Source organism: Sorghum bicolor, chromosome 6 (assembly GCF_000003195.3).
Source record: "Sorghum bicolor cultivar BTx623 chromosome 6, Sorghum_bicolor_NCBIv3, whole genome shotgun sequence".
Lineage (NCBI taxonomy): Eukaryota > Viridiplantae > Streptophyta > Magnoliopsida > Poales > Poaceae > Sorghum > Sorghum bicolor.
The window spans coordinates 53179495-53194336 of record NC_012875.2 but is presented as its reverse complement, the minus strand read 5'-3'; the positions used below and the strand labels follow the sequence as shown (position 1 = coordinate 53194336).

The following is a 14842-nucleotide window of genomic DNA, read 5'->3' as shown; positions in this document are numbered from 1 at the left end:
GGCCGCTGCGAATGTGGGGTGACTCATCATCGTCCTTTTCGCCGGCGCCAACCCCGCCAACTTGAGAACAAATCGCCAAACCCCGCCAACTTGAGAGCAATTGCGCTGCGTAGCCGTTGTCACGGTGCTGTAGTTTGTGCTTGAGACGCCGCTGCCTACTGGCCGAGGCACAGTAGGGTTTGGCCATTGGCCAGACATTGCAGAAGGGCAACATCAGAGCCGAATGGATGACTCAACTCGACTATCTCATCATCACTTCAAAGACTTTTTTTTTTTGTTTTCATTTCACATAACAGCGGTGGCATATTACACAATTGGGTACTGAAATTATACAAGTCTGGAGTTCAGATAAAAGCAGAGCGAACTTGAAAGAGGAACGGAGGAACTCCACGTAACATTGTAGGCATTGGAAACAACCACGAATACGAGTAATTCCATCGGCGGCATCTGAAAGCAACAGGAGGTTTACTTAAGACCTGCTCTTGAACGGGATGGCCCTGATGATCACCTGGTGGTAGATGGCAGCCAGGGCAGCGCCGATGAAGGGGCCGACCCAGAAGATCCACTGCAAAAGCCAGAAATTGTTGAGGTCAGCATGTACTATAAAATGCGCTAATGCAGGTCGTTGTCCTAGAAGGTAGTGGTTGGCTGAATGGCTGCTACATTAAAGCAGCATCACCCTTCGGATAAGGGCAGGTTTCCATAATCTAATCAAATTAACCAACAAATGCTTATGATATTATATCCTATCATATCATGCTTGGACCTTCAGAAAGCTGCTACTGATCAATGCTTTCTACTACTTTGTGGCAGTTGAATGTTGTAGCCACTCCCCAATTTTGTAACACCTAACCAGACTCCATTTCACTATTTAGTTTCGGATGATTTCATCCGATCGATCAGATTAGACTCGTCATGCTACTTCCACCAATAAGCTAAACAATTCTGCTAAGGCAGTGGAACAACTTATTATAACAGCATGAAGGGAGAAGAGGCTTGTTTTCACTCACGTGGTCAGACCAGGCATGGTTCTGGTTGTAAACGACGGCGGCGCCAAGGCTCCGCGCCGGGTTGATGCCGGTGCCGGTGATGGGGATGGTGGCCAGGTGGACCAGGAACACCGCGAACCCGATTGGGAGCGGAGCAAGGATCTGTTCATTCATCCCACAAAGAAACCATCGATAACCATGTCAGTCAAGCTTCCACGGAGGAGAGGAGAGGCACGGACAAGTAAGCAGTCAAGGTTGATACTGGAGCTCCGAACACTCACCGGCACATGGGAGTCCCTGGCGTTCCTCTTGGCGTCGGTGGCGGAGAAGACGGTGTAGACGAGGACGAAGGTGCCGACGATCTCAGCGCCGAGGCCGTCGCCCTTGGTGTAGCCTGGCGCGACGACGTTGGCGCCGCCGCCGTTGCCCATGTACAGCCCCTGCTGGAACCCCTTGACGACGCCCGCGCCGCAGATGGCGCCCAGGCACTGCATGATGATGTAGAAGACCGCCCTGGTGAGCGACAGCTTCCTCGCCAGGAACAGCCCGAAGGTCACCGCCGGGTTGATGTGCCCGCCTGCACAGTTGCGAGAGGGGGGAGAGAGAGGAAAAACAAACATCTCAGCAGCTAGCACGCACACACGACGAGGCAGGCAAGGCAAGCAGAGGAAGGAGGAAACTAGAAGAAAAGAAACAGAGGACGAAGGTGGTGTACGGTACCGGAGATGCCGGCGGTGCAGTAGACGAGGGCGAAGATCATGCCGCCAAAGGACCAGGCGATGCCCTGGATGCCGACGGTGGCGCACTTTGAGGTGGACTTGGAGACGCCCATGACGGTGAGGATGGAGATGTAGAGGAAGAGGAAGGTGGCGACGAACTCGGCGATGCCCGCGCGGTAGAAGGACCACGACTTGAGCTCACCGGGCTCGAAGAGCGGCGCCGGCGGGGGCTCCTTGTAGTCCTTGTCGTCGGTGCCCTGCGCCGCCGTGCCGATGGGCTGGCGCTCCGAGTACTTGTTGGCGCCCAGGCGCACGTCCTCCTCCTTCCCCTCCATGTCGCGCGCCGGCTACTATTAGCTTCTTGCAGCAACCGAGCTTGGTTAGCTAGAGCTAGAAGAAGCTACTTGCTGAGCTGAGCTGAGATGGTGCGGTGCTTGTGTCGCAGCGGGAGTGAAGAGTCTTATAGTGAGCAGCAGCAATGGTGGCGAGGAGGTGGTTCTGGAAGCAGAGGGGAGGAGTGGGAGCAACGGGTGTGGTGAGGTGTGGTGACGAGGACGACGGCGGTGGGGACGGTGACAGCCTGACAGAGAGAGGAGGAGCGGGATGGATGGTCGTTGGCTTGCTGCTGCCCTGCTGTTATCTGCAAATAGTTAAGGTTTAATAAACCATATCTTCTGGAAATTAAAAAGAATATCGGTCTGCAAGATAATTCAGAAATATACTCCCTACTGCTCAGCAATTAGCAGTTGTGAATTTGTCAATGGAGGTACCAATCATATTCATACAACCTGCAGGATTTTGCAACATGGGGCAGGAGGTCCGGTTGTACTGTCCATCAGATCAGACCCTAATAATATAGAAATAATAATAATACATGAAACCTGCTTGTGCATCAGTCCATTGTGAAACATGCACGGAGTTTATTTCTCCCTTGCCTTTTTGTTCATAATCTCATTTAGATTCTTCGTTGACAATCTTTCACTGCCGTCGACGATGAGATGTATACTATGCAAGTTTGGTGGAAGAAGTTAGCATCCCAGTAAAAAAAGAACAGCGGCCATCTTGATGTACTTGACTTGAAATATTTGAAAAGAGCGTAATTAGAGAATTTTTGAGGGATAAAGCATCCCAGCAAAAAAGAACGGCGGCCATCTTGATGTACTTGACTTGAAATATTTAAAAAGAGCGTAATCAGAGATTTTTTGAGAGATAAACGCGCACACCGGCCTAGGTATTAAGACTGATTAAGGAAGAGCTCGATATTTTTATTAGAACATCTGGGAAGCTAGAATTGTCTCCATTAGTCACTTTTATTTTCTTAAGGCTTTCTGTGTTCGAGTGAACTTTGAAATGTAAGGCTTATATGTTGTAAACCAATTCTGCTTTCTTCTTATATGACATAGTAGTGCTCCTGCTAATTTTTCAAAAAAGAAAATCTTTCACTGCTATTTTGCGTGCTTGGTTTCTTTGCTCCAGGATACACTGTGCCCTTCAAGGATTTTATTTGTAGAGCGCACAAAAGGTACGACGAAAATGAGGGGAAAAGGCAGGATATAGTACATGCCCCGATGCACACATCGCAAGTTCACAAAAAGGGCACCCATGGTGGGGTTTGTTCAGTCGTCTGATTAGTCGTGCTATCTGTTCTTTTTGTCACAACAGCCCCAAGCCGTCCTCTATGAGTTGTCATCGCATTTTCTATGCTAACAATGGCGCAAAAAAGGAGATGAGGGGAAATAAAATGCAATTAGTTTAAGCCAGTAGTGGCTTTTCCTTCGACGAGGGACGGCATCTCCATACTTTGCTGTTGCGCGCGGACGTCACATTGTTGGGCAACTCTCGCGGTACTGAACTCGATTTTCTTTCGAGGGCAAGGACTAATCGTGACTCTGAATTTGGGGCGGCGATGTAACGTGAACCTAATCGCCAGGCTCGTCGGTAGACTCTCCCTCTGGGAGAAGAAAAGAAAACAGTGAATACGGTCTCCATAGAGTAATATATCGTGCATTCATGACACGTGTACTGTTACTTAAATTTATTAGCAATAGTTAGAAGAAAAAAAACTACGTACACTTCTGAATACATGGACCGTTCTTATATTACTGACACTTTTAGGGGGTGTTTGGGACTGCTCTGCTCCATGTTTTTCAGCTTCGCTCCATATTTTTTAGCCAAACAGTTTCAGCTCCACGCACTCAGTTCGAGAAAAAATGGTGAAGTTGTGAGAGCACCTAAAGAGGTACTCCACGAACTCCAGTTTTTTATGGAGCTGCTCCATAGTGGAGTTTGTGGAGCAGAGTTTGTGGAGCAGTGCCAAACACCCCCTTAGATTTGATCAACGTTTAACTATATTTTAATTTCAAGTTTATACAAAAATAACATCAGCAATCATGGTTCCAAATAAATATTTTATATAATAAATCTAAAACATATAATAAATATATGTATTTTTTGGTCAAAAGTTGGTTAAAATGAGAATGCTCTGACTTAGCACCTAGCTAATAGCCTAATACTATATTCATTTTTGACGCAAGGAGTACTCGTAGAAGGCATGCACGAAACGTTTGTGCGTTGGAATTATTTCATCTGATGCTTCTTCTCTTAGGCCTTGTTTAGATGCAAAAAGATTTTGGATTTCGCCACTGTAGCACTTTCGTTTGTTTGTGGCAAATATTATCCAATTATGGACTAACTAGAATCAAAAGATTCGTCTCGCGATTTACAGTTAAACTATGTAATTAGTTTTTATTATCGTTTATATTTAATGCTTCATGCATGTAGCGAAATATTTGATGTGACGAGGAATCTTAAAAATTTTTTGGTTTTCGTGAATTAAACAAGGCCTTACTATAGTACGTGGAGGACCGACGGACAGGGAGCACTGGAAGCCAGAAGTTTCACCGACTTCTAATTGAAGAGAGAGAAAATTGATTCCTTACTATAGTAGTATAGTACGTACATGGAAAAGCTAGAGTGGAAACTGATTAGGCCTCCACTAATGGGACCTAATAAGTATCATTAGGTTAAGCTAGAAACATTTTTTTATAACGAAACTATGTGAAAGTATATTGTAAGTCTAGTCAATGTAAAAATTTTTACTCGAGTGTCAACGAGAAAATAACAAGATGCTGGTACTCTTGCTGCTAGGCGCACGAGCTTTTAGGGCCTGCAGAGACCGTTAGATCGACAGAGCTAGGCTGCTTCTTGTTCCACAGTAACATCAGCAATTGCCGCACACTTCGGCAGCAGTAAAACAGCGGGGCCTGGATCTGCGGGTTTTTTCCACGCCGTCTCGCCAGCCAAACGGTCGTCCAGAACCGTCCATATCCCCGCGCGCCGGCCGTCTCATCCGGGCCACAAGTTGCAGCAGCACAATTCAGCCACGTCCACGTCCTTGTCTCCAGCGCATCATTGTACCGACCGGGTCGGCGCGCGCGCCCGGCCGGCGGCCTACGTAAATGGGCGGCCTCCGCTTCTGGTTCTGCCGTACGTTCTAGTTTGCGCCAGACAAACGTTGCTTTCCGGCGGCCGATGCTGACGAGTTGGCAACGATAATTTTGTGTTAAATGAGCAACCCTGAAGCTGAAGGATGGAATGATTGGTTGGTTAGGTTAGTCCAGAGGGGAGCTTATTAGCGGAGGATTGCGAGCGAGCTCGTAAACAAAGCTATCCGAAACCATTGATATATATATGGTCGGGCGACGGGGCGAGCATCGCTGCAACCACTGCCAGGGCGAAGACTTTTTCTCTGTTTTTTCTTTTTGTTCTTACTGGTTTCTTCTTCTTTTTTGAGCTGGGATGAGGTAGACAAAAAAGAAAAAAAAACTCGTCGAGGCTTCAATGATGTGCTATCAGCTCGTGAGAAGGAATGTCGTCGTGCATAATGAATGAAGTCGCCGAGAGGCTGTGATGATGGGGCCAGCGTAGTCACGCTCCTCTCTCCTTGTTCGACCACGCAACGCAACGCAACAATCTGAATTTGTATGCGGAAATCATCCATCGCGGTTTGATGCACAAGGCGCTATAGCTAGCCTCGTCTGCACAGCACAGCCTGTGCTTAGCTGTGATATCATACGATATGATATGATACGGCACGTCGTCCTTATCCGGAGACTGCGAATCATGCAGCATGTGCGGACGACAACTCCAGCCAGCGCTGCCTCGCCTCGCCTCGCCTCCCCGGCCCCCCTCTCTAGTCTAGTCTCGTTTCGTCCTCTCTTTTTCGACCTGTCGCGCACGACGAGAAACATGCATCGGTTAATCACCAGGTTCAGAAGACGAATATTTCACACTCTACGATCTGCCGGCGCTACTCCCAGTCAAGCGACACTGGTACACACACCACACACTAGTGGTAAAAGGGGACAGCAAGTTTGCGACGAAAACGAAGCGTTGGCACTGATCTTTACCGGTGGACTCCACCGACGACATGGATCTTTCGGCGGGGCGGTGGTGCGCGCACAAACGGTACAACGCGACTGGACGCACCACCGCCGTGACCGCCCATACGTGCATGCGTCGCTCGTGTGGTCGTGTCCTGATCCGCGGACGGATCATTCGTCCCCGGTACCACCACCAGCAGCAGCAGAGCGCGGCGCGCGGGCGCCCGTTTTTCCAAAGCTTTGCGGCACGGCACGGCATGGCGCGGCGCGGGCGGCGGCCGCGCGCTGCCATCGAGCACCAGTACGTGCTGGGCGGCCGGGTCGGGCTGGTTTCGTTTTCGTGGGAATCTGGATTCTGGAGGCCAGAGCGTACGGCGTACGTGAGCCGCCCAGCAGGGCTCGGACCACACACGTATACGTACCATACCATGCGCGTTTTGTTGGGATTGGAATTGAAAAAGAAAATCCCGAGGGAGCACACGTACTGTACTGTACGTACCCATCCATGCAATAGTTCCTCCCTTGACGTACGTTTGCACGCGCCCCTTTTCTGTTGCCTCTCGAACCCTCTCTTTTGGCTGCTGGCTTCGTTTTCACGAGGCACGCGGATCACGGCGCAAACCAACCATCGCGTGCATGTGAAGAGGGCTAGCGTCTTTTTACGAGCACGGCCATCCGCAGGAGCGGGGGAGCGCGCACGACGGGCGGCACGAGTGTGTGACAGGTTTATCGGCTCCTTTGTTTACTTGAATTGATTGATTGATTCCCGTGCAGTCATCATAGGCCGCATCTTTTGTCCATGCCACGCACGTAGCGCTAGCGCCACAGCTCAAAAACCGGAATTCTTTTACGGCATTGGAGATTTTTTTTTTCATCATCATTCTGTCTTGTCCCTTAGGCTCCATATATGGACGACCCGGCCCATGAATCCTGGCTGGCTGGATAGTCGGTTCTGCTGTTACCTTACGGGCCGAATTCCAATGGGCTGCTCTGCACGAGACAACGCCGTCATGCCCCGCGGCCGGCGCAGCTGCATTCCTTCCTACTAGTATATATTTACGGGGAAGTTACATCAGGCCAAGGCCCAAGTGAGAAAACGAACCACAACCTGAATTGTGGCACTTTCAAACCTGAATCGTCTGTTGCTTCGCTCGTTACTGCTCTACTAGGCCTAGCAGTTGTCGTCTAACACGATTGTTTCGATGCATCGATCGATGTAAAACTGCTCAGCATATTCTGATTTCTGAGGTTTGCATTTGCTCCGGCTGCCGCTTCCTCTGCAGGAAATTTTCTTCTTTTTTTGAATCTCTCTGCAGGACTCTTTTTTATAATCTTTTTTTTTGCGACTATATATCTTGAACAATCATGAGTGTGTATGTTTTAGTTATCACGGTCTGCCTGAAATCCATGTAAAAATGAGGCTCGTCTGACATGGAGCCCGTAGCAAGAGGCATGAACCTTTCCTAGGCCCATTTCTCTTGCTAGGCCGGCCCAGATCACAACTCAAGCCCATGCTGGATGTGAGGCCCAGTCCCTTGCATGGACCAACTTCTTGTCCGCGCCGTGGCCCACAAAACCGTTCCGTTCAGTCAACACAAGGGCGGCGGTTTTCCATGCTCCCGTTCAAGTTACAACTTACAAATCGTACCCACCCTCACCGACATGGTGGACCCGGACGCCCCGTGCCCCACGCGTCATGCACTGGACGCTAGCGTGAACCCGGCATCCGCCCCCTCTCGGCGTCGGAGACTGCGACCCGGCAAATTCGGTAATAGAAACAGGCGACCAATCACCAATGGCAACGCGCCGGCGGCTCGACGGCGTCGGACAATTCGGGCAATCGCGCGATCCCAACCTCCAAGCAGCCGCCGCGGCCACGCGAGTCTACTTCCTCGTCCGTTCATCCCCACCGAACCTGCCAGTGAACTGCAAACCTACCTACCCCCGGTCGCCGGTCACGGGTCTCCGCCCAGACTACAAATGGAGCTCCGCACCTGCGCGGCCCCCAGTTCTGCGTCCCTCTCTTCCGGCCGTGGCGCGGTGCCATCCTCGCGCCTCCTTTCCCGTCAAGTGAGTTTACTTTGCTCAAGATCATCAGTTTTTGGCTGCACGCGGCCGCCCCAATGTCATCTGCTCGCCCGCTTGTTCTGACGCCACAACGTTAATCATGCAGATTTGGAGCCGATCGGCATACTGCACTGTCTCCTCCACCTCATCAAGCCCTGTTGCTAGAAGGAGCCGGTTCTCCACTCTGATGGCGACTGCATACAAGTATGATTCGACATTTCTGGTTTTGTTATTGTGTACCTTTTGCTTTGGGATAATGCACTAGGCCTAATATTAACTAGCAAAAAGTACTGAATGATTTCGTTCAAAATAAGAAGGACTGAATAATATTTTAGTTTTGCATTGGTGATACAATTGGAAATTTGCCGCTGAAAACGTTTGCCCCCCTGGTTATGAGTTATGACTGCTACAGTGCCACTGAGTGAATGGCATGCTGGTTATGGGTCCAGTGGTAAATTTGAGAATGCCAACATTTACGGTTGCAATGGGGGGAGGGGATCCATTCATGATGTATCAGTACTACGCTAAATTACATAAGGTAAAAACTAGGTGGATCCATTTTCTATGATGAGGTGCACAAATCGACAGCATAGATCATAAGCATGTTGGCAAGGAAAGAAATGAAGAATCAACTTTGTGACTAGAAGTTGTTATAGTACTCAGTACTCGCAGACTCAGTTACAAACAGCTGCAATACTAATCATCCCGTTGATGTTTTAGCTTCATTATGGGTCCATATGTTCATGTGAGTTTTGTGTTTCAGCACAGGGACCCCGGACCTAGCTGACTTCAATTGGGATGCTCTTGGGTTTCAACTGATCCCAACGGACTTCATGTATTTAATGAGCTGTTCTTCAGAAGGGGTGTTCACAAATGGTAAATTGGTGCCGTATGGGCCAATTGAGCTGAATCCAGCAGCCGCTGTGCTGAATTATGGTCAGGTTTGAGAACTCTGCATATCAGTTGAAGAACCATGGTCCTTTTTCAACAATATGTTGATATGCTCTAATATGCTTATTAAACTTCCGCAGGGATTGCTTGAAGGTCTACGAGCACATAGAAAAGAGGATGGATCAATTCTTCTTTTTCGTCCACATGAAAATGCACTGCGGATGAAAACTGGTGCAGATCGGTTATGCATGCCTGCACCAAGTGTAGAGCAATTCCTAGAAGCTGTGAAGCTAACTGTTCTGGCAAACAAGCATTGGGTGAGGATGTTGGACATCTCTTGTTGAATAACTTTATGTGACACATCTCTCCTTCTCACCATTATGTTCTCCATTACAGGTGCCTCCTTTTGGTAAAGGTTCTTTGTATATCAGACCACAGCTAATTGGAAGTGGGGCTATCCTTGGTGTGGCACCTGCCCCACAGTACACATTCATTGTGTTTGTTTGCCCAGTTGGGCATTATTTCAAGGTCAGTGATCTTACCTTGTTTCTTTTCTGCTTACAATTGGTGTTGTATTTTACTAGATCTGTAAGAACTTTCTTGTTTACTTTCAGGATGGTTTATCTCCAATCAGCTTGTTAACTGAGGAAGAATACCACCGTGCTGCACCTGGTGGAACTGGTGATATAAAGACTATTGGGAACTATGCTTCGGTAATGCGCAAATGTGATTTTTGAAAGCATTCTCCTGGTTCGTCATTTTACTTCAGGGTTAAGAAAACCAGTTCCACAAAGAAAACCATAAAGAAATTTGGTAATGAACATCAATCCATCAGGTTGCTGTGTTTTGAATCTGAAACACACCTGGAATTTTAAAACCTTTTTCAACCTGTTTAAACCCAGATTTTTGCTATAAACTTGAACCTAGAGCCAGTTCAAGAACGCTGTCCTAGATGACACATTTGGATTTTGGTTCTCTACATATGATTTGGCTTTCCGCTGTTTGTCCTATTTATTTATGTTTGACTCAACCCTCAATTTATATCATTTTAGTGCTGTGCCGTTTAAACCTTCTTGACATTAGTTTGGTGTCCCTTGTGTATGTAAATATATAACTTGGTTTCTCTGGTTATAGCTACACCTATAACAAATAAACTTATATTGTGTAATGCAACCTTTAGCCTTGAGAAACATTAGTACATTTATGTGCAGTTCTTGATAAGTGATGCACGTGTACAGGTTGTTAGTGCTCAGAGAAGAGCCAAGGAGAAAGGCCATTCTGATGTTTTATACCTAGATCCAATCCATAATAAGTTTGTTGAGGAAGTTTCTTCTTGTAATATATTCATGGTGAAGGTATGTATGTCAAACATTGTTTAGGTTGCTCATCTTTGCAGGTGCATCTAGGAATGAGGGCATAAAGCAAATTCAATCACATCATAAAACTTTGGAGGGAGTTTAATTGTGGTCTTAACAATGAAGTTGCCACTTGATTCTACGTATATCTGTGTAATCTACTAGTCATGCATTTGACAATGATACAGTGAGCATTTTGGTGGTGTTCAGTAAGCAAACTGGAAAACGTCCTATGCATACTATCCTCAATAGTTACCACTCTATTGAGATGTCTACAATTATTACATAAATTAGCTATCAAGTTCAGAATTTCTACAAAATGCATAGATGGTATTAGAGCTGTCATCACTTTTTCCTGGCAGGACAATGTTATTTCTACTCCACTGTTAACGGGAACAATTCTCCCTGGAATCACAAGGAGAAGTGTGATTGAAATTTCTCAAAATCTTGGATTTCAGGTAACACAACAGGCATAGGCATCCTTCTGCTCATGCTGAATTTGTATTGATGGCATTTGACATGTAAAAGTCTTTGCCTTTTTCTCTCATTGTCCGTTACAAAATATTTTTCAGGTTGAGGAGCGTCCAATCACAATAGATGAACTGCTTGGGGCTGATGAAGTCTTTTGTACAGGAACAGCTGTTGTAGTGTCACCTGTTGGGAGCATCACTTACCGTGGAAGAAGGTAAGTACTTCAGCTAAACTACTTGTTTCTCAGTAGTTCGAGTGTGTGAGGAAATGCTGAACCTCCACTTAAGTACTAGTCTGAGTTATAAGTGCCTAAAAGCAGCATTTGACGAGACAAGAGAATTATGGACCTGCATTTTCGCTAAATAGTTGGTACAGACATATGTGTTCCAAGTATCTGACCACTAAAAGTGTCGTTGATTCATTTTCATTTAAAAACTCGGTTGCTAGCCTAATTCGACACTAAAGAAAAAGAAATGTGCTCCTCAATTTGATCAGATAATTGTTGCGCTTTCATGAAACCTGAAACCAATAAATGTTCATTGTCTATTGATTCCCTGTCCATTGCAGAGTGGAGTATGGGAAGAACCAGGAGGCCGGAGCCGTGTCTCAGCAACTCTACGCCGCATTCACAGCTATCCAGAAAGGTGTCACGGAGGACAGAATGGGATGGACGTTGCAGCTAGCTTAGCAGCTTTCTATCACATGATGATTGAGCTCTACAACTCTTATTATTTCCGTTTCCTCAACAAGTCCCAATTCTACCAACAGCCATTTGTCGTGCAGCTCGCGCGCACATCATATCATTGCCCTGGGAGCAGAGGCATTGGGCACACTGTTAGTGTGTAAATAAAGTGGATGTATCTTACCTGTGTGGCCGTGTCCCAAACCATGATATTCCTTTCCATAAACATTGTGCACACATGTGGCTCTCTGATGTAGCGATGTGTAAATTATTGGCACATTTGGATTGCTGGGCATAGGCAGGACTACGGCCTACCGGGCGTGCATTCAGGATCGTGCCTGGTCAGGTTGCAACACGGCAGACATGAGAGCATGTTGCCAATAATGGCTACAGCAGGCAGAACAGTGAACAGAGAGCCCTGCACCTGGGGCCATCTGGTCTCCTCTGTGTAGATGCGAAAAGATTTTTTTTAGAAAATGCGAAAAGATTTTTTTTAGGAAAATATGAAAAAAAATTTGGATTTCGCTACTGTAGCATTTTCGTTTGTTTGTGGTTAGTATTGTCCAATTATGGACCAACTAAGATCAAAAGACTCGTCTCGCGATTTACATATAAACTGTGCAATTAGTTTTATTTTCATCTATATTTAATGCTTTATGCATGTGCCGAAAAATTCGATGTGACGAAGAATCTTAAAAAATTTTTGGTTTTCGGAGTGAACTAAAAGAAGGCCTCAGTACAACCAGCCTGCATCAGCGCGCGATGACGCGCAATGTCAATTCATCAGGACGGCAGACCCATGAACTGCAGGTCAGAGGAGAGACGGCCTAGCAGCTTAGGCGTTGTTTAGGCGTTGTTTAGTTCACCCCGAAAACTAAAAAATTTTCAGGATTTCCGTCACATTAAATCTTAGAGCACATGCATCAAGCATTAGATATAAACGAAAATAAAAACTAATTACACAGTTTGCCTATAAATCACGAGATGAATCTTTTAACCCTAATTAGTCCATGATTAGATAATATTTGTCAAATAAAAACAAAAATACTACGGTACCGAAATCTGAAATTTTTTCGGAACTAAACAAGACCTTAGGCTTTTGTTGAGGCCTTGTTGTGTGAATTTTTTTTGATACTGTAGTACTTTTGTTTGTATTTGATAATTATTGTCCAATCATGAACTAACTATATTCAAAATATTCGTGTTGCAAATTACAGATAAACTGTATAATTAGTTATTTTTTATCTATATTTATTTAATGCTTATGCATATGCAGCGAAATTTGATGTGACGGGGAATCTTGAAATTTTTTTGGATTTTGCGTGAAACTAAACAAGGCCTTAGTTTCACACCTAATTTTTTTTCACCCGTTAAATGAATCTTTAAACGCATATGTGGAACATTAAATGTAAACGAAAACAAGAAACTAACTACACGGTTTGCCTATAAATCACAAAATAAATCTTTTAAGTCTAATTAGTCTATAATTAGATATTAATTATCAAATAAAATGAAAATACTACAATAAACAAATCAAAAAAAATTTCGAAACTAAACAACACCTTAATTTTTCTCTCTCGTGCGTTTCCTTGAGAAACCACCACCTGTTGAAATGTTGGCGAGGACTCATCAAGCCATGAGGCAAATAAAGCTTGCTTACCTGCTACTGTTTCTGACCTGTGAAAGGAGATTAACAGCATTTGCATGGAGATTGGACTAGCTAGTGCGACATCAACATCTTAACAACCAGTTCTTCTTCTGCCAAGCACGGAAGGCGACAGTTCCATCTTTGCTACCACTTGCTTTTGCTTGCTACCATCGAAGTATTCGGCTCCAAATAAGGTCTTGTTTGGATGTAGTCGGATTTGCATCAATCCACATGTGTTGGTGTGGATTGGAGTGGAACTTGAACTAAATTTCATCCCAATCCACTCCAACACATGTAGATTAGGATGAATCCGACAACATCTAAACAAGGCCTAAAGCTCAAGCTGAGGAGGTCCTGTGTAGCCGGTCGGTGAGGTTTTCACCGCAAACCGCAGACATGCGTCAGCTGGATTCCTCCGTATTTTATCCTTGACGACACGTTGGAGCAAGGCCTTGTTTAGTTCACCCCAAAAAGCAAAAAGTTTTCAAAATTCTCCGTCACATCGAATCTTGCGGCACATGCATAAAACATTAAATATAGACGAAAGCAAAAACTAATTACACAGTTTAGCTGTAAATCACGAGACAAATCTTTTGATCCTAGTTAGTCTATAATTGGATAATATTTGTCACAAACAAACGAAAATGCTACAGTACCGAAATCCAAAATCTTTTCAGAACTAAACAAGGCCCAACTAAGAATCTTCTGACAACCAAACAAGAACAACGTCGCTACGTCAGTGGTTCACAGAGATGTGTCCGGTAAAAATAAATACATGGTGGCTACTGGCTACTAACTATCACCACTAAGGGCTTGTTTAGTTCACCCTGAAAACTAAAAAGTTTTCAAGATTTTCCGTCACATCGAATCTTATAGCACATGCATGAAACATTAAATATAGACGAAAATAAAAACTAATTACACAGTTTAGCTGTAAATCACGAAACAAATCTTTTGATCCTAGTTAGTCCATGATTGGATAATATTTGTCACAAACAAACGAAAGTGCTACATAACCGAAAACTTTTTCACTTTTCGGAACTAAACAAGGCCTAAACCAAGGTCCAGGGTGATTGGTGACGATCGATGCATGAAGGGAGTTTAGGCCTTGTTTAGTTCACTCCAAAACTAAAAACTTTTTAAGGTTTTCTGTCACATCGAATATTGCGGTACATGTATTGAGTATTAAATACAGATAAAAATAAAAACTAATTATACACTGTAAATCGTGAGACGAATTTTTTAAGTCTAGTTACTTTATGATTAGATAATTTTTATCAAATAAAAATGAAAGTGCTACCGTGTCAAAATTTAAAAAATTTTCAACAAGGCCTTATTCTGGGTAGTTGGTGGCGAGCAAAAAGCAAAGGGGTGATGTGCATCGGCTACCTAGATCGTCGATCGACGCAGCCGTCGGCGTCGTCCACGGAATCACATCTATCAATGTAACATGACGGACGGCATGGCTATCTAATCTATGGCCTTGTTTAGGCCTTGTTTAGTTCCGAAAATTTTTGGAAAATGGATACTGTAGTATTTTCGTTTGTATTTGACAAATATTGTCCAATCATGGACTAACTATACTCAAAAGATTCGTCTCGTCAATTTCGACCAAACTATGCAATTAGTTTTTATTTT

At 45.1% G+C, this 14842-nt stretch overlaps 2 protein-coding genes across 2 annotated transcripts; one reads left to right on the top strand and one right to left on the bottom strand.

Annotated features, from left to right (window-relative positions):
• On the bottom strand, window positions 247–2309 carry LOC8064643 (aquaporin PIP1-3/PIP1-4). Its single transcript, XM_002446884.2, has 4 exons — window positions 1710–2309; window positions 1271–1566; window positions 1011–1151; window positions 247–565 (listed from the first exon to the last, which is right to left on the bottom strand). The coding sequence occupies exons 1-4, from the start codon at window positions 2041–2043 to the stop codon at window positions 470–472; spliced, it is 867 nt and encodes a 288-aa protein (XP_002446929.1). The 5' UTR covers window positions 2044–2309; the 3' UTR covers window positions 247–469.
• LOC8064642 (branched-chain-amino-acid aminotransferase 5, chloroplastic) lies at window positions 7738–11833 on the top strand. Its single transcript, XM_021464093.1, has 10 exons — window positions 7738–8160; window positions 8264–8361; window positions 8921–9098; window positions 9189–9365; window positions 9445–9576; window positions 9663–9761; window positions 10287–10403; window positions 10766–10861; window positions 10976–11088; window positions 11442–11833. The coding sequence occupies exons 1-10, from the start codon at window positions 7753–7755 to the stop codon at window positions 11560–11562; spliced, it is 1539 nt and encodes a 512-aa protein (XP_021319768.1). The 5' UTR covers window positions 7738–7752; the 3' UTR covers window positions 11563–11833.

Coding starts and splice junctions, on each gene's coding strand:
- LOC8064643 (XM_002446884.2), bottom strand. CDS start 2,043: ATGGAGGGGAAGGAGGAGGACGTGCGCCTGGGCGCCAACAAGTACTCG. Junction 1,567..1,709: donor CTGCACCGCCGGCATCTCCG/GTACCGTACACC, acceptor GCAACTGTGCAG/GCGGGCACATCAACCCGGCG. Junction 566..1,010: donor ACCATGCCTGGTCTGACCAC/GTGAGTGAAAAC, acceptor TGGCTTTTGCAG/TGGATCTTCTGGGTCGGCCC.
- LOC8064642 (XM_021464093.1), top strand. CDS start 7,753: ATGGTGGACCCGGACGCCCCGTGCCCCACGCGTCATGCACTGGACGCT. Junction 9,099..9,188: donor CTGTGCTGAATTATGGTCAG/GTTTGAGAACTC, acceptor AAACTTCCGCAG/GGATTGCTTGAAGGTCTACG. Junction 9,762..10,286: donor CTATTGGGAACTATGCTTCG/GTAATGCGCAAA, acceptor GCACGTGTACAG/GTTGTTAGTGCTCAGAGAAG.